General features: G+C 43.0%; 1 protein-coding gene and 1 long non-coding RNA gene across 6 annotated transcripts; one reads left to right on the plus strand and one right to left on the minus strand.

The window, feature by feature from the left end:
* Positions 1 to 245: 245 nt before the first annotated feature.
* LOC128144417 (uncharacterized) lies at positions 246 to 13,681 on the minus strand. Of its 3 annotated transcripts, none has more exons than XR_008236076.1 (3): positions 13,457 to 13,681; positions 7,354 to 8,524; positions 246 to 4,821 (listed from the first exon to the last, which is right to left on the minus strand). It is a non-coding gene; the product is annotated as an uncharacterized LOC128144417 (long non-coding RNA). The 3 variants fall into 3 exon arrangements; XR_008236074.1 differs by having other exon boundaries at positions 246 to 2,865; positions 4,010 to 8,524; XR_008236075.1 differs by lacking the exon at positions 246 to 4,821 and adding an exon at positions 5,696 to 5,974.
* A 260-nt stretch (positions 13,682 to 13,941) lies between these two features.
* TARDBP (TAR DNA binding protein) lies at positions 13,942 to 20,150 on the plus strand. 3 transcript variants are annotated; one of them, XR_008235962.1, is made up of 7 exons: positions 13,951 to 14,177; positions 14,641 to 14,893; positions 15,661 to 15,824; positions 16,810 to 16,950; positions 17,668 to 17,838; positions 18,229 to 18,816; positions 19,306 to 20,150. XR_008235962.1 is itself a non-coding variant. In XM_052792346.1 (6 exons), the coding sequence occupies exons 2-6, from the start codon at positions 14,656 to 14,658 to the stop codon at positions 18,757 to 18,759; spliced, it is 1,245 nt and encodes a 414-aa protein (XP_052648306.1). In that variant the 5' UTR covers positions 13,942 to 14,122; positions 14,641 to 14,655; the 3' UTR covers positions 18,760 to 20,150. The 3 variants fall into 3 exon arrangements, 2 of the variants coding, with proteins under 2 accessions (XP_052648306.1, XP_052648305.1); XM_052792346.1 differs by having other exon boundaries at positions 13,942 to 14,122; positions 18,229 to 20,150; XM_052792345.1 differs by having other exon boundaries at positions 18,229 to 20,150.
* The last annotated feature ends 122 nt before the right edge of the window (positions 20,151 to 20,272 follow it).

Here is a 20,272-nt window from a genome sequence, read left to right on the forward strand (position 1 = left end):
GAGGCCCTGAGGCAGCCCCGACCCAGCACTAGCTGCTGAAAACCATCTCTCTGGTATAAACTCCAACCATACTGAGGCAATACTGCCAGGAAGCGCTTTTGAAGGTAGAAGAAAAGCCCCCACCCTGTCACAGCTGGCCACAATTTAGAGAGGACATCTGAAAACAGGACCTGCCCCACCTGACATAGCCATCTGGTAAGCCCTGGGGAAATGTAACAGATTTCTGAGTGTGTTTCATTGTTTGTTTATTTTTCAATTGAAATGACAAAAATGAGGTCCTGGAAACAGCAGGTTACAGGGCTAGTGATGTTCAATAGAAGTTATGCAGAGACAGGTTTTATTTTTGGAGTAGCCACTGTTGGTGCAGTGCTGGACCTGTTGTGTGCCTCTGCTGCCTTTAACATCTCTTACTTCACTTTAACTGTTTTTAGGCAAGAACATATTTTTGGGTGTACAGGTCTGTGTGCAACAGGGCTGTGCTCTAATGTGTCCATGTGGGCTACTGCGATACAAGTCATAGCAATGCTGGCCATGCTCTGATCTTTAATTTGCTCAGGGACATTGTATTATTATTATTATTGTTGTTGTTGTTGTTGTTGTTGTTATTAATTATTTGTACTGGGTGAGAGAGCCAAGAGGCTGATCCCCAGCCTGGGACCAGTAGCTCCCATTCGATGTCCAACACCAACCCAGCCAGCTCTTGCAGCGGAGCTGGCTGCCACATTGTGGCCTGTTCCCCCAAACGTCACATCTGGCTGATGTAAAACACACATGTTTTGACTGAAGCTTTTTCTTTAAAATGCCAACATTAAAGGAAGGTTTGCTTTGTAAAACTGAAACTGTAAAACTCTTCTGAAACCCAATCTGGGGGATTAAAAGAACCACATGAAAAGGGATAAATATGACCTGGACATTTACTTCCTGTGCAGAAGTTCGCTGAACATGTGCCTCCCAGCCTGTCAGTGCGAAACAAGACCTTCTGCTCTTATTTTCAGAAGGAAAAAAAGGGAGAAGAGGAGAGGAAGACAGGAAATTTTGTAAACTGACAACTCTTCTATCTCACAGCTAATGTCAGAGACATTGGTTTCTTTACAGTGGCATCTCATATACCTTAAAATCAGAAAGATACACAACTAGTAATAAAAAATTTAGTATTAATACGCAAACTATTCTTATTCATACTATATGGTAAAATTGGGCTTGACCCATTTTTAACTGGGAGTTAGTGGCAGAACTCCTTTGGATTTCAGTGGGAATAAGATCAGACCTAAAGATACAATGGACTGAGTCCAAGGATTCTCTGATGATGTACAGAAGAAACACATGGATAGACAAACAGATCTTCAGTTAGTCAGAAAATGGCTCACTTTCAAACAAACTAATGCAAGATGTTTATATTAGTATTGCCCATTTCAAGTATTAAAACTCATAGTTGGAGTCCAAAAACCAACTTTACTTAAATATTATGAGACTTGAAAGGAAAAAAAAAAATCAGTTATGGATTCTCTGTATTTGTTTCCTAGGTTTGAATCTTTAAGAAGATATAACATTTTTTCTGGTTTTCTTTACTAATAGTGAACTGGTAGAAGCTTTATTTTTTTAAAGCAAAGCTGACATTGCGATTTATTATAGTATGATTTCAGAAGATGAGGAGACCTAGGAAAAAAAACATTTAAGAGCAGGCAATACATTAAAGTCACTATTGTTCTCAAAATAACTTTCTGATCTCAGATCCCAATAAAGGAATTGCAGAGGACAGAATGCAATATAATGTAAAATTTGGCATTGTCATTCTGTTTTGGAAGAAAAACCATCCCTTTATCCCAGTCAAGTTCCCTAGAAGCCAGTTACACACTAATTTGGGATTATATTTTCCCTTCCCACCCCACCATGGATGATGCTGTTAAATTACACTCAAAGTCACATTAGTTGCCCAACAGTCATAACTTGGAGAAACACAACTGAAATATATTGGGACCACAGCAGTGAATCTAAAGGCAGACTTCCAACAGAAAATGTTGGACTCTGCATATGAAATGTGGGGCATCTTCTTGCACCACTGGCTTGTAACTGCTGCAATAGCTGACCCTGTGGATGCACATGGAGGATCCAGCTTGAATCCGAGTTTGAAATTCTCTGTAGTTTGGGGTGCTTGAATTTGGAGTTTGTCGGTTCAGTCCCACTGTCGTTTGAGGGTTTCGTGGTGGTTTTTTTTTTTTTAATTTTAGAGTGAGTAAGTCTGGATTGCTATTTGTATTCTTGGATAATGCTCCATGTCTTCTGTGTAAGTTATAGATACTCAATAACCCCACACCATAGTACGTTTTTTTCTAAATACACTCTCATCTTAACTGGGTTTGATCTTTGAGATGGAAAGATCATCTATTCTACTTGCAGCCTTGGTTTTCTAATTCCCACTGAAGCCTTTAACAAACTCTGCTATTGTATAGAGCTGGTAAAATCATCTATCTTCTTTCTGTCTAGTCCTGGCCAAATTTAAAAAACCACTTTTATAGTTTCAAGTCAGAATCAAGCAAAAAAAAGGTGCGTTTCAAAGTCATTGTTCAATGGAGAAAGACCAGTTCCCAAGTCCTTTCCAAATCAGAAGTGGACAGTTCCTCTGTCATTTCCAAGCCGGAAAGAGGCCATTTTATGAGCCAGAAAGCATCCATTTTCTGCATCAGTCCTGAGCCAGAGAGGCTAGTGTCTGAGTCAGTTCCAGGGGGGGAATGCTGGCACTTTTCCAAGCTTGGGAGTGTTGCTATCACAGCAATTGTTTGGTGATGCCATCCCAATAAAGCTTCATTATAGTGTTCCTCTTTCTATAAACTTCAGTGCCCTCCAGTGTCCCCAGCAATCACTTATCTAATATTAGGATATTAAAAAATATGGAAAGATTTTAAAGAGACTTATTAAAATGCAATTAGCAGCATGTACGACTTAAGCAGTGAGATTATTTAAAAAAACGACTTGATTGTGTGGAATGCCACGCACCTTACAGAGATAATAAAGCTGCCAATCAAGTCCATTTTCAAATTAGGAAATTTTCATTCTTTTTTTACAGCCCCCTAAGTGAATATTAAAACTGATTATTAACCTCGGAGTGTAGCAGCGGCCCCTAAGCCTGCAAGCTCTAAAAGGGAGGTTTCATAACTGTTGGTAGCCTGGGCTTCATTCCCCATTCGGACTGAGATCTCTGTGCTTATTTAAAGGGACAGTGCTCACCCTTTCAATAGGAAATCTGAAAAGCCTGGATGGGTCCCTTGTTTAGAAAGGGGCAAAGCTCCAGATCTTGACATTACAACTTGGGAGGCCAAACCAAACTGCCTGTAATAACCCTGCCGCGATATTCCACAGCCGAGTTTTGCCATCAATAAACTGCAGGTAAGACTGCCCCCTCATGTCCAATCTGTGAATCTCACCAAATCTTTAAACTCCCTAGAACATAACCTTTGTTTTGTCCAAGTAAAAATGTGTAGATTAAATGAATGTTTATGTGGGAACACATACCTTTGTCATAGGTTGCTGTGCATAGATTCTCAGTGTATGTTATTATTCTCATTTTATGTTATTACTTACCTTGCTAAATGTAAAACCATGTCATTTACGTTGCCTTCTTTTTATTTATTTTTTGTCCTACTGAGAGAAAATCAAGTGTGACACTTCTTGCTATTTGACTTTGCTGGAATTCTTATTTCATCTATAAAAAGGATCTTTCTCTGAGAAATTAAGTCACATTACCCTGACAGGTTACTCCTTCTGCAGCTCTTTACTCCGCTGTCAAAGTGGATTTATTGATGCTTCCTGGATTTCTCTCCTCAAGCTTGCAAACTGGAAATGATGAATTCTCTGGAAGGCAGCAAGCTGATTCTTGACTTGAATGCTTTATTTTGGGATAAATGCAAAGATTCAAAGGGAGTTCCTTAGGAGGGAGTAGTCACTGATTCTGACTCCAAAGCAAGAGTATATTTTTGCATGTGCTTAACTTTAAGTATATGCTTAAATTTACCTTTGTTGATCTCTTTGGGACCATGCACAGGCCTGAAGGCATGTACTTAGGCACTTTACCATATTGGTGCCAGGCTGCTTTGCAGGAATGGGAGTCCAGACAACATCTAAACAAGGAGAATGTCACTGAGTTTTGAAGCACCTAGGACAGAAGTTATTTTGCTAGCACATGTATCTTATGATTATAGCTCCCTCTGGAATCTAGCTATGGCACCTGGATCTACTTATGATTCGCATGGAAGCTATCTACTACACATCTTTTCAAAGTAAATAATCTGCCTGGGTTGGATAATGGGGGTTAGAAGGATGACAAATTGGGTTAATAAAATGTCAGCAAGAGCCAGGTTTTAAGTCTGGAATGAGTCACAAGTGAAGCAAGTTTAGTGGCCAGGGTTCACCCTTGATCTTGAGTTGGTATTTGTCTACATCACTGAAAAACCACAAATGATCCAGTATAATTCAGCATAACTGACAATCCAGCGTTGGCAGTATTGTTGAGGTGGAGGAGGGGGGAAAATGTTACTGCCTCTTTAGAGTCATGCCACAGTTAATGAGAAGCGCTGAACAAACAGTAGCCACAGAGATGGCATTAGACTTCCCAGGTCTCTGGGCTGAAAAGAAGCACCTCCAGCACACTGAATGTCTTGTGCTGCTACTGAAGTTGGCAACATGCCTCTCTTCTACTCCCCAGACTGAAGCAAGTATTTTCATGGCTTAACCATTAAGCTGGTCTGGGTGGGGAATGTATGGAGTAGTTTAGTATGCTCATCAGGATGAACTGAATATTGGTGATATTTTAGAGGAGTCTGAAGGCTAGAAGGGAAAGACATGCAGTCAGTCAGTATTGAGGTACACCAGTGAAGACATATGGAGACTCGGGGAGGTGTACTGCAGGTGGATTAGCAGAATTGCATATAAGAATTCTGAAAATAACTGTTGGTTGTTGGGGGTTTTTTGTTGGTTTTGGGTTTTTTTCATTTCCATAAACAACTATTCACTGCTAAGCAAAGTTTACGATGATTGGAGCCACACTGGCAATAACAAAGAGAATTAAGGAGATGTAACGGACATATTATCTTTGGGTTCATGAGATACTAAGTGTATGGTAATGCCAGCACAGTAAATAACTCAGTTATTAACATATTCTAAAATTAGATCAAGCAAAACCAGTATTCACAAATACTGAGACAATTCCTGGAAGAGAAGAGAGATTACTGAAAGGTTTGAGTAAGTGCTATGAATGGGTGATTGCCAGCCTGGAAAGCAAGCTTCCAAAAGCATGAAGACTTTAGTCCAGAAGCTGCCTTGCATTCCTTGGTTAGGATCAGCTTCAAGAAAAGCCTTACCATGGGTGCTGGCAGAGTCAGACATGAAAAGAGCAAGCTCTACCTAATGCCAAATCTTCCAGCTGCAGCTTTGACAGTAGGAATTGCCCTGCAAGTCTGTACTCCAGAAACTCACAGCACAGAGTTACACAAATGGCAAAGCAGCAGGAAGTCTGATATACAGCAACTCAAATACATTAGACTAACCGACTGAAAAAATAACCTTGCATTATTTGTAGCAGTTTATTGAGCAAGGTAAGTTTTAATCCAAATATTCCTGAACATGGAAGAAGTGAATAACTAGATGACACAGAGTTTGCTTCTATGTTCTTCTCTACTCCTAAAAATAGACATGGCAAATATGAAATAGAAATCTGGATTTTTCTTTATTGTTGGAAAAGGGAAGAGGGAAGAATATCTAAAGCACCTCTTCACTAGAAAAGAGCAGTTCCAAAACCTGGGATCTTGCCACTCCCTCTGGACTTTCCTAACCCAACCTCTTGTGTTGCAGAATCCCTAACTCCTCCAGTCTCCCCCAGCTGCATCTCAGCAGTCCCCTCCAGGTGTCAGCCTTGCACTTCGCATGAGATTTTCTTCCCTCAGCCGCATCTGGAGTAAAGTGCCGGGTTCAGTGGAGATTCCTGACGAGAGATCATCAGAGATCTTAAAATATTAAATGCATTCCCTAATTTCATTTCAGGAAAAATGCAGAAATTTCACAGCCCCACCAGGCCTCCCTCAAAATTGTAAAACCGATGCCGTTGTGTAAGGGAGGGGATCTAAATGGGCCCATTAGCTTTCTACAGTATCTGCCAAGAGAACTGTGAACATCTGCCAGCCCAGAAACAGTTCAGGAGCCAAGACTTTCACTTAAGTTTTCTTTTTTTAGGATGTAATTGACATGACTGTCCTTTCTTTGGCCTTAATTCTTAACTACTTCCCAAGATACTAAAAGCTTCTGCTCTCCTCTGCACTTTTGCACATAAATCAGAACTACACTGAGATTTTTCTCAATTGGATCTCATCGTGGTAGAGCCACTGGAAGCTAGAATGAAGGCAAGCACATGCAGGCCCACCACATCATCTAACCGTGCTCTGATTTCAGGGTTAAGATTGTTGGCAGTGCTGCTGTTTGGTTTAGGACTAGCACTGTGGGAAAGACAGCAAACAGAGATAAATGGGCATTGTCAGACACACTGTACCTATAGGATTGGACAGATAGCCTGGATGTCAGAAGTAAGATTCCCCTTAGGATGTTGCTGTAGTTTATGATATTGCTCAGAATTGCTACAAATCTTTAGGCATGTCAAATTTGGGAGGTTTTCTTAAAAGTACATGCATGAGCAATAATGCATGAAATTGTGAAAACAGTGAAATCCTTTGACAGAGCAGGAAGGGAGTTGTGTCAAGACTGAGATTATGTGGTGTGGGTGGGGGAAGTTTGCAAAAATACAGCGTTTGGTTCAGACTTAACTGTCTTTCAATTTCATGAGTAGAACTTAGAGTGTCAGCAGGGTCTGTTGACCTAGTATGTTTTGAGATGACATCCATGGATGAGAAACTGGGCTGAGTTCAGGTGTTTAATTCTTGTAGTGTAGGCCACTGAAAAGCTATTGGGTAACAATTTTCAGTAACTACTGAGCAGGGAAGGCTTCAAGTATAGGCTATTGATGAGTCCAAAGGTCTGTATCCCGTTAACTGTCATAAGACAACCAGCAAACATGACAATGAATGCAATTTTCCACATGGTCTTTCAAAAAGTCTTGAGTGTTTCAAGATTTTTATAGCTGTTGGGAGAAAGTCTGTCATGAAAGCACAATTCTGGGTGTCAGGTGTCACTAGATTTTTCACCATGGACTTTCAGAATGACCTTGGGGAACCTGACTTACCCTAATACCTCAGTTTTCCAAACGGTCGCCTACAACATTAACTGGCCAGAGTTGGATTAATTGCATTATAAATATAAGGGCACTAAAAAGACATGAGAAAATTCAGAAAGAGAAAGATAGAAGTCTATCACCTCTGGCAGTTTCAACTGCACAAAAAGTCCATTTGGTCACATCTGGTTGATCAGTAGCTCTCGCCACTCTCATCAAGAATTACTTTCTGTTCTCTGAGCATTAGTTCTCCTCTCTCCGTGGCTGTCAACTATTTCTCATGTAAAGGTCTTGCTCCTCTTTCAAAATTACCTGTATTAAGGCAAATTATATGTTCTCTTCCTTTCCTTGTTGAAAGTCATTTACATGAAGAATCACAGAACTGAGATTATAGATACTGGGGGAGGGAATGCAGAAATATAGCTAAGAGTGGAAATTTGGGTGGGCCTCAATTTATGGTGGACAGCCAAAGAACAAATGTCTGATGTCATAGTAAATCATTTATATTGCAAATGATTTAAAATAATGAAAACCCATATGCATTAAATTTTGCCCTGTACATCCATTTGACATATTTTAAGTAGACAAAAGATAGATTTTACATAAATCTTCAGTAAATGTACTTCGAAAAAATATCACCAGGCAGTAAAACCTAACCATTTTGAAAACGGTCTTTGTCTCATACTTGAGCTCCTGCTTCAGTGTGCATTGTTCAAAAACAGCAAAAAACCTACCCCAGACTGTCTGCCCACTCCTGGAAAGAAAAGAAGAAAAACAAACATGGAAAACTAGGCAAAACAGCTTTTGAACAGATCCCACCAAAGTTATCCTTCACGCTGTCCCAGGTCTTACAGGGATAGTTGCTACACCTTACCCAAGCCACCTGTGGCTTTGCCTTTGAAGGAGTCTATTCCCAATCTCCAGTGTAAATACTAATGTTCGTGTTCAATATTTAGGATCTGTCACACACGGACACTTGCAATTTTATAGACTTGAAGCTAGCTCTCTAGCACAGTTCCCAGTCTGCAGATTTTGTCCTTTGGTTTATGACAATCTGTGCTGATGGAAGTCCATGCTCTTCTATGCTGGGAGTTACTACACGATCTAGCAAAAAAAGTCTCTGAATCTCGGCTCCAGTACACTGTAAGAGGCAACAAATTCCTTTGGAAGATGCCTGGCACATCTTCACCAGGAACTTAGCTCTGGGAACTGACTAGATACCTCTGAGAATCACAGGCAGAAATTCTTCCCAGGCTCTGCTGTGGATGGTCCAGAAAGGCAAGGGAGGTGACTGGCAGATGGTTTGATGTGACTCTGCCAAACAAAACAGAATGAAGATAATTTTGCATTCTCTGTGTACAAGATGCAAACATATGACAGTTCCCACAGGTACCAATCAAACAAGAGGGTGGAGATGTCAGATACTACGCACTCTTGTGCTTTGAACCCTGGTTCACAGCTCAGAAACAAAGTAGTAGTCAGCACCCAACCGCCAGCAGTAGCTGTGGAGCTCAGAGGGGCCTTTTATCACCGTTATGTTTCCAATTACTACAAAACATTTTTAGTTCCTAACAGAGCTCCTACCCAGGCTGATCCTTTTGTATGATGGGGCTGGGTTTGTTGAGTAGCAGCCAGGAGACCACCACACCTGGATGGCTGACCCCAGCTGTTTCAAAGACATGCAATCTAATCAGCCTCACTCTCAGATAAGTTAATTGCCTATTCTGATTGTTTTTGTCCCACTAACACTCAACATCTATCTGCTGGTAAAACAAGTAGTGGCAGTGACTCTTTGTAGTGTGTCTGTTAGGGAAATATGGACAAAGGTTTTTTTCAAAACAGCTACTAGGGCTGAAGGCACCTAGACTGATGGGCACTGAGTCCTTCTGGGTCTTTACAAGAGCCAAGCATGTAAAAAAACTGACTTCGATTGTGTTTGCTGAGAGATTAAAAAACATATCACCTGTTCATAAGGACATGAACCAAAAGGAACATGGAAACTCTGCCCCTTTAAGAAACAGGACTAAACCATCTCAGGTGAATTAAAAATGAGGTAATTGAAATTATGGCTTTATAGGATCATGGGAAAATTGCTTGAAATATTTCAGGCACTATAATGAAGTTTTAGATGCTGTTTCAACTAAGGGGATTAGGAGGAGTATTATTGTGAGAACCATGGACTAAGTGATTGTTCCAGGTATTTTACATGGGTGGAAGCCACTTATTTTGTTTAAGGGAAGCTTTTCTCTAGCAATTGTTTCTAGACTGCTAGGTATCAGTAAATTTTTATGTTACTAACTTGCTTGTGTATGGAAAGCTGTATTTATGGTAGGTATTTCTGGGGAGGGGAAAGAAGTAATTATTGTAAATGTCCCTGTGATTGTGGTGAAAGCCCCTTCAAAGAAAAAAGGGAAAAAAGTAACTATTGTAAAACACTACTTTTATTGCGCGTGAATGGATTTTCAATTGTAGCTAGGAAAAAAGAAATACTACTGGTATTGTTCTTCCAGGGAACAGTGCCTCCTTTTCTACGATATAGCATCTGCTTAATTAGAGGCTCAAATGGCTTTAAATTACAAAGAGAAATAAATAAACTGAAAGGTGTTCTGGTCCTTCAGGCAACTGCATTCGAGGTGGGCTTTATTTAGTGCATGTGGTAGAGAAGATTGTGCTTAGGTATGAAAGAGTAGGGTAAGGCTGATCAAAAGGATGCAGACTACTTAAAGGCACAGTCCTAGGGATACAGTGATAATGTGGTGGGGTTTTTTTGGTTTTTTTTCCTTGCTAAATGTATTTAGAATGAGAACCAACACAGAGAATCTAACATTTCTATTTGGTCAGACTTTTCTGCAGAGAATGCTTGTTTCATGTCTAGAGAAGGGAAACTGTGTTTGTCTTCCTTACGCTCAGAATAAAGCAGGAGAAACTTGGTGTTGAAAAAAGAGACTTCCACTGAGTAAGGGTGAGAGGTAGGATTTATTAATTATTGGCAAAATCAGGCCAGATTCTGACTATACTGACATGCCAACATTCATTAAATCCTCCTGCTTTTTACTGCTCTATGATTAGAAATAGGCCAAAGCACTCCATGTTTTTGAGTACCCACGGTTGTGTGGTGGGTTTTTTTTATCGTGAGGTTATATTTAGATGCCCATTGATGTTGTTTTTCATCCCAAGTGCTTTTGGGAGGGTGAACAGCTGATCATTACACTGAGTTTGCTTGTACCCATGAGCACACTTAACCTAGAGCAGCAAATAGTTATTGTATTGCATTTTGTTTTGTGCCTGTGGGCACACTTAAGTCAATATACATGATGGCTAGTACCACGGTATTGCATTTGTCTACACCCATGGGCACTCCGAATTGCCAGTGTGAGGGAATTGGTGAATTAACTAGCTGTATGCCCACTGGTGCAGTTACTTCAAGAGCAATACTACTGTTAATTGCTTAACTTAAATTTAATCATAATGCAAAATAACAGAAGGAAAGCGCTGCAAGAATCCCAGTTCTTACAGAAAATGGATAGTAACATTTGTTCAGTTCTAAGCTTGTTTGTTGCCAAAACTGAGGAACAAGCTCTTGGGGCAGAAGTCTCTGTTGTGAATAATTGCCCTTCTTTCCCTGTCTGTTTTATAGCCAGCAAGCTGCATCAAGCTCATTGCTCTCTCAAAGCTTTTACCTGCATGAAATCTAGTTCAGGGTTGATGCTTACTCTGCTCATTAGTGAAATTACCACCAGATGCTTTGTTAGATAGAGGTCACTCTGGCTGAATGCTATAACAACCTCTTCAAATAGCGCGATTGCTAAACTACAGCTTTGACTCAAAACGGTGCAGTAGGTAATGTTGACACACTGCAATTGTTGCTCAGTCCTCGCAGCATGTTCCAACAACACTGACTACCTCAGTGCTGACTTGGCAACACCAGAACTGGATTTGGGATGTATATTGTGGAGGACTAGAAAATGTAGGGATTTCAGGAGAACGCCTACAAGGAGCATTAGCTTATCTTGTTAGCCTGTGTCTAGTCAGGTCCTCTCAGAACTCTGTTGAAAAATGGTAATTAAATGATAAGGCTGAGTCTAAAGTTACATGGGCATAGATGAGCTAGGTTTCAGTGGTGCTGGGAGCCAATTTTTGCAACTGAAGAAATCTTAAGTGGGAGTCTTAAATACCGGAAGACATTAATGCAAGGGACTGGATTAGCCTTTCCTAGCAGTAGGGTGATCTTTCCTTACTAATAAGACTTACTTGTACTTCTTTTTAGGAGACTGGTGCAAGGAAGGTCAAACTAGATGGGCACTGGGAACATGCCCCACATGTGGACTGAATGAGTGTCACAAAGGAACAGATGAGGAGAAAGGAGTGCGAAGAAGGTAGTAGAATTATCTTCCTTATAATAGCGTGGTACAGTCCATTGGTTAAGTCACAGAGCTGCGCTGGCTAGAGAAAGCTCTGCAGAGCACTTCTTTTCTCTATGATGATGGCAGGCAGGACTTTACAGCTCTGCTAATGACAACCCTGTGTGGCTTCCTGTTCATATACATCTTGTAATGAAAACTGATTGTGTTACAGATGTCTCTGGTGTGACTTGCAACTGCTGTGACTGTGATTGATGGACTAGATATGCTTATTATTAAAGTATCAGAATAAAATAACTTAGATGCAGAATAGCAATTATCCAGATACAAAATGATTGATTAAAACTGTAGAACAGTTACTAATTTATAGCTTTTATAGTACTATCACTGCAAAGTAAAAAAACCTGGAGTGTTTCTCTAGAGGGTTATGCTTGTGAAAGCAGATGATTAACCTTATAAAAGGAACCAGACCAGGTGGAAAATACCATGTTCCTGCCACTGTTGATTTTCCTCCTCTGCTTGGTTCTTTTGCACACAGACCTGTGTAAGCTACATGAGCAGAGAAGGCTTGGCATGGTAGCCTAGCTAGCAGTACTTCCTGTGACTGCAGCTTAGAAAAACATATGCTGATGGGGTCCTCTGCACATCTCTTTTTTTTTTTTTTTTTTTAAGTCAGAAAAGTGGCAGCAAGAACATGAGTGTCCCCTAGCCATAATGGCTTTGGAGTTTAGAAGTTTCTAATACTGCATAATGAGATATAACCATTAAGTCTTTCCATTAAGTAAGGGGAGATTGGGTCTAGAGAGGATTAAGCCATGTTATAGCAAACACTTACTAGGTATTAAAGGACAGGGCTAGAACTACTAGCTTTTTTAACTTCTAGCAATCCTACAAAGTAATTTTATACAAGGTCAGAGCAGGGCAGTGAATGGGGGAGAGAGGTAAAAAAAACCCCTAAACATCTGGAAAAATTAATGAAGACATGAGTTCTGAGTGATGAACCAGTTGTTGGGGAAGGGGGGGAGGGTGTCAGACTAAGACATTAAATATGATATACAGAACTGAGCTGCCATGAAACTGTCTGCATTAGTCAGCCTGGTTCATCTAGTTCGTCACAAGATCCCCAAGGAATGCCTGCAGGAGATCTACAGACAGAGGCATGTTGGATCAACCCTTCCTACAAAGTGCAGAATGATGCTATTCAAGTGGCAACATGCCTCAGCTGCTATTGCTTGTTCATGTCTTTTGGCAAGAGGGTTTGCCTCCTACGCTACTGTTGCAGATAACCTTAAATGCAGGCACTTGAGGCTGGTGCTCAGATACTGCGGCAATTGCCGTGCTCAGCATTTCTAACATTACTGTGTTCTGTGAAAAAAGGATCTTAAAAGTGCATATGGTGTCATCTCCTGTCCAACTGAAAGAACTCTTGGTATACCCAGGATCATTCACAACAGGTGTTTCCCAAGTGATGGAGAGCCCATAAACTGCATCGTTCATTAGGACTTGTTAGAAAGAGTGTGGGGGTTTTGGTGGTTGACTTCTTTTTAACCTTAAGTCTTTTTTTGGCTACAAATTAAGTGCACTCGTTCTTGTCTTTCTGGTAGCGGAGATGAGAGGGAGGGAGGGATCGCCGCCCTTTGATAAGATTTTTTTTGCACACCGGGAAGTCTCCGTTTCCCGCACGCTCCTCTTTCTCCGCACATCCCTCATCAGACCTTTCCCCGGGAGGCGCTGGGCTCCGACGGGGGGACGGAGACAGCGGCACAAAGCCCGGCGGCCCTTCTCCCGCCACGGCGGGACCTGACCGACCTCCGTCCGTCACCCACGCGGGCGGCGAGAGCCGCCGGTACGGCTGTGGGGTCCCCTTACAAACTACCGCGTTTACCTTGAGCGACGGCCGCTACCGGGAAAGCGGGTCCTTACACCGCCTGCGGCTTTGCGCGCCGCCGTTCCCAACGCCGGGCTGGCGCTGCCGCCACCCGCCTCAGTCGGGGCCGGCCCGGGCCGCAGTGCGGCTTTGGGGCTCCGCCGTTATCGCCGTCATTTACCGGGAACTGCCGCCCCCCACCCCCGGCCCGGGGTTACGGGGGAGCTCGGATGGGACCTCCCGTGTCCGTGTCCGTGTCCGGAGGGGGGGAATCCCGACCCCCTCCCCGGGGGAGGCCGCCGCCCGCCCAGAGCACCGGAGCTGCCCCGCCACCGCCCCTTCCCAGCAGCTCCCGCGCTCGCAGCGCGCTTCGCGCAGCCGCGGGCGGGGCCGCACCACCGGCCCTGCCGCTGGTGGGGGGGAGCGGGGCAAGGAGCGGTCCCTTCGCCGGCTGCTGCCGCCGCCGCCGCCGCCCCCAGCCCGGGAATACAGACTGCGGCTCCCCTGGGCGTGGGCGACGCGTCGCCGGAGCGCGGTCGGGGCCCACGGCGCTCCCCGCAGCCGGACGCGCTCCGCGGCAACCTCTCCCTGCCGCTGGGAATGGTTCGCCCCGCGGCCCGGCCCGGCCTCTGAGGAGGGCCGTGGCCGCCATTTTGTGCGGCGCCAGCGGAGGGCAGCGGGCAGGTGCGCGGTGGAGGCGGTGAGGGTCTCCGGGAGACGCCGCTCCCTTCCCCGGCCGGTGAGCGGGGCGCGGCGGGCGCGCTTGGGGCCTTACTCGGGGCCCTACTTGGGCTGGGGCCGCCGGCGGTGCTGGGCGCGGGACCGCGCCGCGCCCGGAGGTCGCAGGCTTGGGCCGGCCGTGGCAGGCGGTGGGGCCAAGGGGGGTTGTTCCCCCCAGCCCGTTACTGGTCCCGGCCTCGCAGGGGGAGGCTGCGGCGGCCCTGGGAAATGCCTCCGTGCCTCGGGGAGCCGTCGCTGTCAGTCCCTCCGCAGGCTCCGAGGGAGGCCGAGGGGTTGGTCCGTATGTCTGTCGGTACGGCAGGGCCTGGGGCTTTAACGTCAATGACTAACACATTTCGGTGTATCATGTTGTGTAAGAAATACAGATGGGTTTATGCCTTAAGGCTAGAAAGATGAAGACCAAGTCAAGGGAAACAAGGTGATTGCTTACGCCTGCTTTTCCCCCTTCTGCTATACTTCAGTAACTTCCAGCAAAGATGTCGGAGTATATCCGGGTGACGGAGGACGAGAACGATGAGCCCATCGAGATCCCCTCGGAGGACGACGGCACTGTGCTGCTGTCCACAGTGACTGCCCAGTTCCCTGGGGCGTGCGGGCTGCGCTACAGGAACCCGGTGTCGCAGTGCATGAGGGGGGTCCGGCTGGTGGAAGGCATTCTGCACGCGCCGGAAGCTGGATGGGGAAACCTGGTCTATGTTGTTAATTATCCCAAAGGTTTGTCTTCATTCTGTTGGCTTTTTTGTACAAGCCTGTGTTTTTAGTGAAGAGGTCCGTGTGAGTCACTCCTAATTTAACATGGCAACAGTATTACTGTTGAACCCTATGATTTACCAGAGTTCAGCGATTTTATTCATGTATCTGTCCTGCAGAGTAGATTTGACCCCACTGAGTTTTCAGATCTGCAGTAAGACTTTTAACTCTCTACCCATATAAGCACTTTAATGACAAAGTCTTGTGTTATTCTTGGAGGGTTCACAGCCTTATATAGGCCTTTGAAGACTGTGGTGTAATGGGATCTCTGTGTAATCACAGATGCTTCTCAAGTCATGGTTTGATCCGAGGTACCATTTGAAAACGCTCAGGAAAAGAGGAGCCTGACGGCCCTGCCCCTCCCCTCCCCCCCAAAAAAGGGAGGAAGGAAGTAAATTGCTAATGAAATATTCTTGTTAAAAATTCCCATCTTCTCTACATCCTTATAGGATTGTGAATGTTACTGGATAATACTCTAGCAAACTAATGCAGGACTAAGTCAAATTGCATTCTGGAGGAGGACTTCAGTGTAGACTGTTCTTTTTTCTCTCCTTATACTTGTAGGCAGTTGGATATGTGTTACAATAATAAGGTCCCAGCAACTGGCAGGTGTCTTTTGTAGTCTGTACTTTTTCTCATCATAGTCTATGATTTTATACCATGCAGTTCATAATGAGTGGAAGCAATTCCCAGAGGTGAGGATGATGTCTCATGTACTTCTTTATATTCAGATAATAAGAGAAAAATGGATGAAACAGATGCATCATCAGCTGTGAAAGTGAAACGAGCAGTACAGAAGACTTCGGATTTAATAGTCTTGGGTCTTCCCTGGAAAACCACTGAACAAGACTTAAAGGAATATTTCAGTACATTTGGAGAAGTTCTGATGGTGCAGGTAAAAAAGCCTTTTGCAGCTCAAGCAAGGAGGGACATTAGGTAGAAATCAGTCTTCTGACAAAGCCAGTAGAAACAAACAGAGCAGTATCAACTCAGAGAAGATCTGAAGCTGTGTGTCTCTTCCTAGGTTGCATTTTGTTTGTTCCATGAGCTTTATAGCTGCAGGCTTGTGTGCGTACAGATGGTCCGCAATATTTAGGAGTGGTAATTCATGCAGATCAGCTTAATGGGTACAGTGTTTTTAAGAGCTTTTTAATTTATATTACTGTTACTAGTTATTGTAGCTGAATGTGCTTATATATTTGTGTATGTTTAAGAAATTAGAGATTGCTGTGATGGGAGCATTTACAAGACTGATAAACTCTCAAACAGAACTTTACTGAATTCATTCAGCAACAGCAGGCTTCATACTAGCGGTTACTTCTATATTGTCACTGCCTACACCAGACTGTTAGTCTGTAACGCACCTGTCCTGCCTCAGCACGGACCTGGTGCTGCTTGGTTAGCATGGATGCTGGGGACCCTGATGGCCTTAGTTGCTGAGATGGCCTGGCCAGGCGTGAGGGCTCTTTGACAGCAGAAGTCAGACAACAAACCTGCTTCGGTTTTCTTCTGTCTTCATGCGTAATGTTTTTGTCCTCCCAGAAGGCGGATCTTACCTGATCCCGATACACTTGTCTTGTTCTTTATCTCTCGTTACTTGTGTGCCTCCTGTGTGCAGCTACGTGTGTTTGCCCCTTTGGTGGTCACATTGCTTATACAGTTGGTTTGGCTATGCTATCACCGTATTATTACAGAATACTTATATCCCATTTTTGGTTATGCTTGGGCTTAAGGCAAGCTTAATAATTTTAATCTGTCAGTGTCACAAGTCTCTGCTTTGACTATATAATAGTACGGTAATTTTTGTAAGAAAAGGTAGGCATATACAGTAGGTAAAACTTTTTAAAAGTCTGTTGTTTGGTGTTGTTTTTTTGTCTTAGGTTAAGAAGGATATTAAAACTGGCCACTCAAAAGGTTTTGGTTTTGTTCGGTTTACGGATTATGAAACCCAGGTGAAAGTAATGTCTCAGCGGCACATGATAGATGGAAGATGGTGTGACTGTAAACTTCCTAATTCTAAGGTACTTCTGTATTTATTGCTAGTCTTATTTTTACCACACACCCAAAGTGCACTTCTTTAGCAACTGTGTTAGGTGAGCAGATGAACAGATTAATAATTCACTCGTGGATGTGGCTTTTCAGTCTGTGAATGGACAGGACAAGCGAGAGCAAGGAAGGAAAACAGGGAGGAGGTGGGTGAGCAGGAAGTGATCAAGAAGTGTTGGGAAAACAGCTAGTTACGTGGGGGAATTAAGGACACATGGAAGTCTGAAAATAATGTGTTTTAATGTCCAGCAGTACCTGCTTAACTTGTCTGCTGCATGAATAAATGGAGAATAAAGCAGGTGGAATAACTAACCTAGGGAAGATCAGAATGGGTCTTTGTTTGAATGCAAACCCGAAGCTTCTGTCTGTTTATTTCCTGTGTGCATATACGCAGTTATTACCAAAAAAAAAAGCATCCTTCTGCAGTGACCTTGTCACTGTTCTGTGTATTGCTCCCATCTTCATTTTCTTGTGACTGTTCTCCATCTGTACCAAGGTGTAGGCATGTTCTCTGAACAGAACTTTTTTTTTTTTTAAGTCTTTAACTTAACAGTCTCAAACTTTCTTGATCTTCAGTCTGCAGAACAGGCTAGATTAAAAGCGGCCTTTATCATAATGTAACTTGGTTCTCAAGGATAGCTGTGATTTTTTTTTTTTTTTTTTTCCCCTCCTTCCTCTTCAATTCTCTCCAGCAAAGTCCTGATGAACCTTTGCGTAGCAGAAAAGTGTTTGTTGGGCGCTGCACTGAGGACATGACGGCAGATGAACTCCGACAGTTCTTTGCCCAATACGGAGAAGTGGTAGATGTCTTCATTCCTAAACCCTTCCGAGCTTTTGCTTTTGTTACATTTGCAGATGATCAGGTACATCTTAAAATATTTTAACTTCCTATTTAGACAGCCTACATTTCAGTAGCTTGATAAAGCATTATTTCTGGAGCTACACATGGAACGCTTACTTGTCCCCTGTCTTGAGAATTCCAGTGGTATTAGCTTGATTTGATTTATCGAATTGTCTAAGGTTACACTTTTCAGATGCTGTTGTACAGACGGGTTTTTGTACTGCAGTTAGTGTAGTAGTGAATGCGAAGATAAAACACTTCAAATTGGATTAAGTATATGCATATGCTTCCTTTGCAGGTTAAATATCTGCTCAGAATCATGTGGGATTTTTTTTTGTCTTGTGCTACTAACATTTAAAAAAAAAAAAAAAGTAGTCTAACAGACATTTAATCAGTCCCTTATTTCTTATAGGTTGCCCAATCTCTTTGTGGAGAGGACTTGATCATTAAAGGAATCAGCGTACATATATCCAATGCTGAACCTAAGCACAATAGCAATAGACAGTTAGAGAGAGGTGGAAGATTTGGTGGTAATCCAGGAGGCTTTGGGAATCAAGGGGGGTTTGGCAACAGCAGGGGAGGTGGGGGAGGACTGGGTAACAACCAGGGCAGTAACATGGGTGGAGGTATGAACTTTGGAGCCTTTAGCATCAACCCTGCCATGATGGCAGCAGCGCAGGCAGCCCTGCAGAGCAGCTGGGGAATGATGGGCATGCTGGCTAGTCAGCAGAACCAGTCCGGGCCGTCGGGAAACAACCAGCCTCAAGGCAACATGCAGCGGGAGCAGAACCAGGGCTTTAGTTCAGGAAATAACTCTTACGGCGGTTCCAACTCGGGGGCAGCGATAGGCTGGGGCTCGGCCTCAAATGCGGGCTCCAGCAGTGGGTTTAACGGAGGCTTTGGTTCAAGCATGGATTCCAAATCGTCAGGCTGGGGAATGTAGACGCAGTGGGCTCTGATACTGACTCTATGGTGGGAAATCAAATTTTTCTAACTCATGGTAAGTATACTGTAAATTACATATATACTAAAATTTTCCAAATCAGTTTGTTCAGTGTGCAGTATATTCAGCAGTATTTTTGACATTTTTCTTTTTTAAAAAAAAGAAAAAAAAAGAAAAAGAAAAGAAAGGTAAAAGGAGTTTTGTAAGTTTTGTTACATACCTTGTTGGAATACTGAATGTTTGGAAGTGGACTGCTGTTTGCCCGATAGGTGAACTAACACTACAATCGATAGGAAAGGTTTCTCCTGTAATACTTTATCCCTTGTTTCCTGGCTACCTGAATTCTTTGCATGTTCAAAATGGAAACCATTGGTCAGAAACAGCATTCTCTCCCTCTTGTTTTTAATTTGATCCCACCATAAGACTCTCCAAGTGCCCCAGTTGGAGAATGGTGTCGTTTTTGTTTTGTTTGTGTTTTGTTTTTTTTTAACACTGTCTCCCCTCCATACTAAAGTACAATATGAAGGCTTCATTTAATCTCCGCAGTTCATCTCATTTCAAATGTGTATGGAAGAAGCACTTCATTGAAAGCAGTGCTGTAAATATTCTGCCTTAGGAATACTTCTGTCTACATGCTTTCTCATCCAAGAATACTTCATCACACCGCACATGCTGCGTCTTAGACGGTGGGTGTTCCATTTTTATCCGCTACTCTTTATTTCATGGAGTCGTATCAACGCTATGAACGCAAGGCTGTGAGATGGAACCAGAAGGCTGTTTGAACTTTTGAAACCTTGTGTGGGATTGATGGTGGTGCCGAGGCATGAGAGGGCTGGTATGTGCGAGATAAAGGAGAGAGCGCATGCAGAGACCTGGTGGTGCATTATGGGATTTTATTTTACTTGGCGAGATGTCTCTCAATCCTGTGGCTTTGGTGAGAGAGTGTGCGGAGAGCAATGATAGCAAATAAAGTACGAGTGTTTATTGCATTCAAAGGACATCCATATGTGGAAGACTTTAAGTGGGTTTTATACCTAGTTAATCAATTAGTTGAATGTGTTATGTGAAATGAATATTTGTATTTTTTTTCCCTTATGTCAACTGCTGTGAATGCTGTATGGTGTGTGTTTTTTTTTCTGTTAATGATCTGTAAGTGTGGTAATGTGAATTGAAGATGATGGGGTTTGTGATGAGAACATTGAGCTTGTGGTGTGCTTTGCAGTAGCTCTTGCAGCAGAGATCACTAGCGAGCTCAGTGTGCCTCTTCAGGGTGGAAGTTCCACTGTCTGTAAGATATCCATAAGAATGCTGTTTGCTGCAGTTTCGTGTTTGGATGCTTTTTATAAGATTTGTCACTGTAGGAAATTCTTAAATAAAACTGATTTAAGTAATATGTGTCTTTGTTTTGCAGCCCTGAATGCAAAGAATTCATAGCAATTAATTTTACCCTTTTGAGATGAACTTCTGTAAAGCTTTTTTGCAGTAATTCGGTTTGTTTCAGATAAGCATGCTC

This window comes from Harpia harpyja, chromosome 7 (assembly GCF_026419915.1).
Source record: "Harpia harpyja isolate bHarHar1 chromosome 7, bHarHar1 primary haplotype, whole genome shotgun sequence".
Taxonomy (NCBI): domain Eukaryota; kingdom Metazoa; phylum Chordata; class Aves; order Accipitriformes; family Accipitridae; genus Harpia; species Harpia harpyja.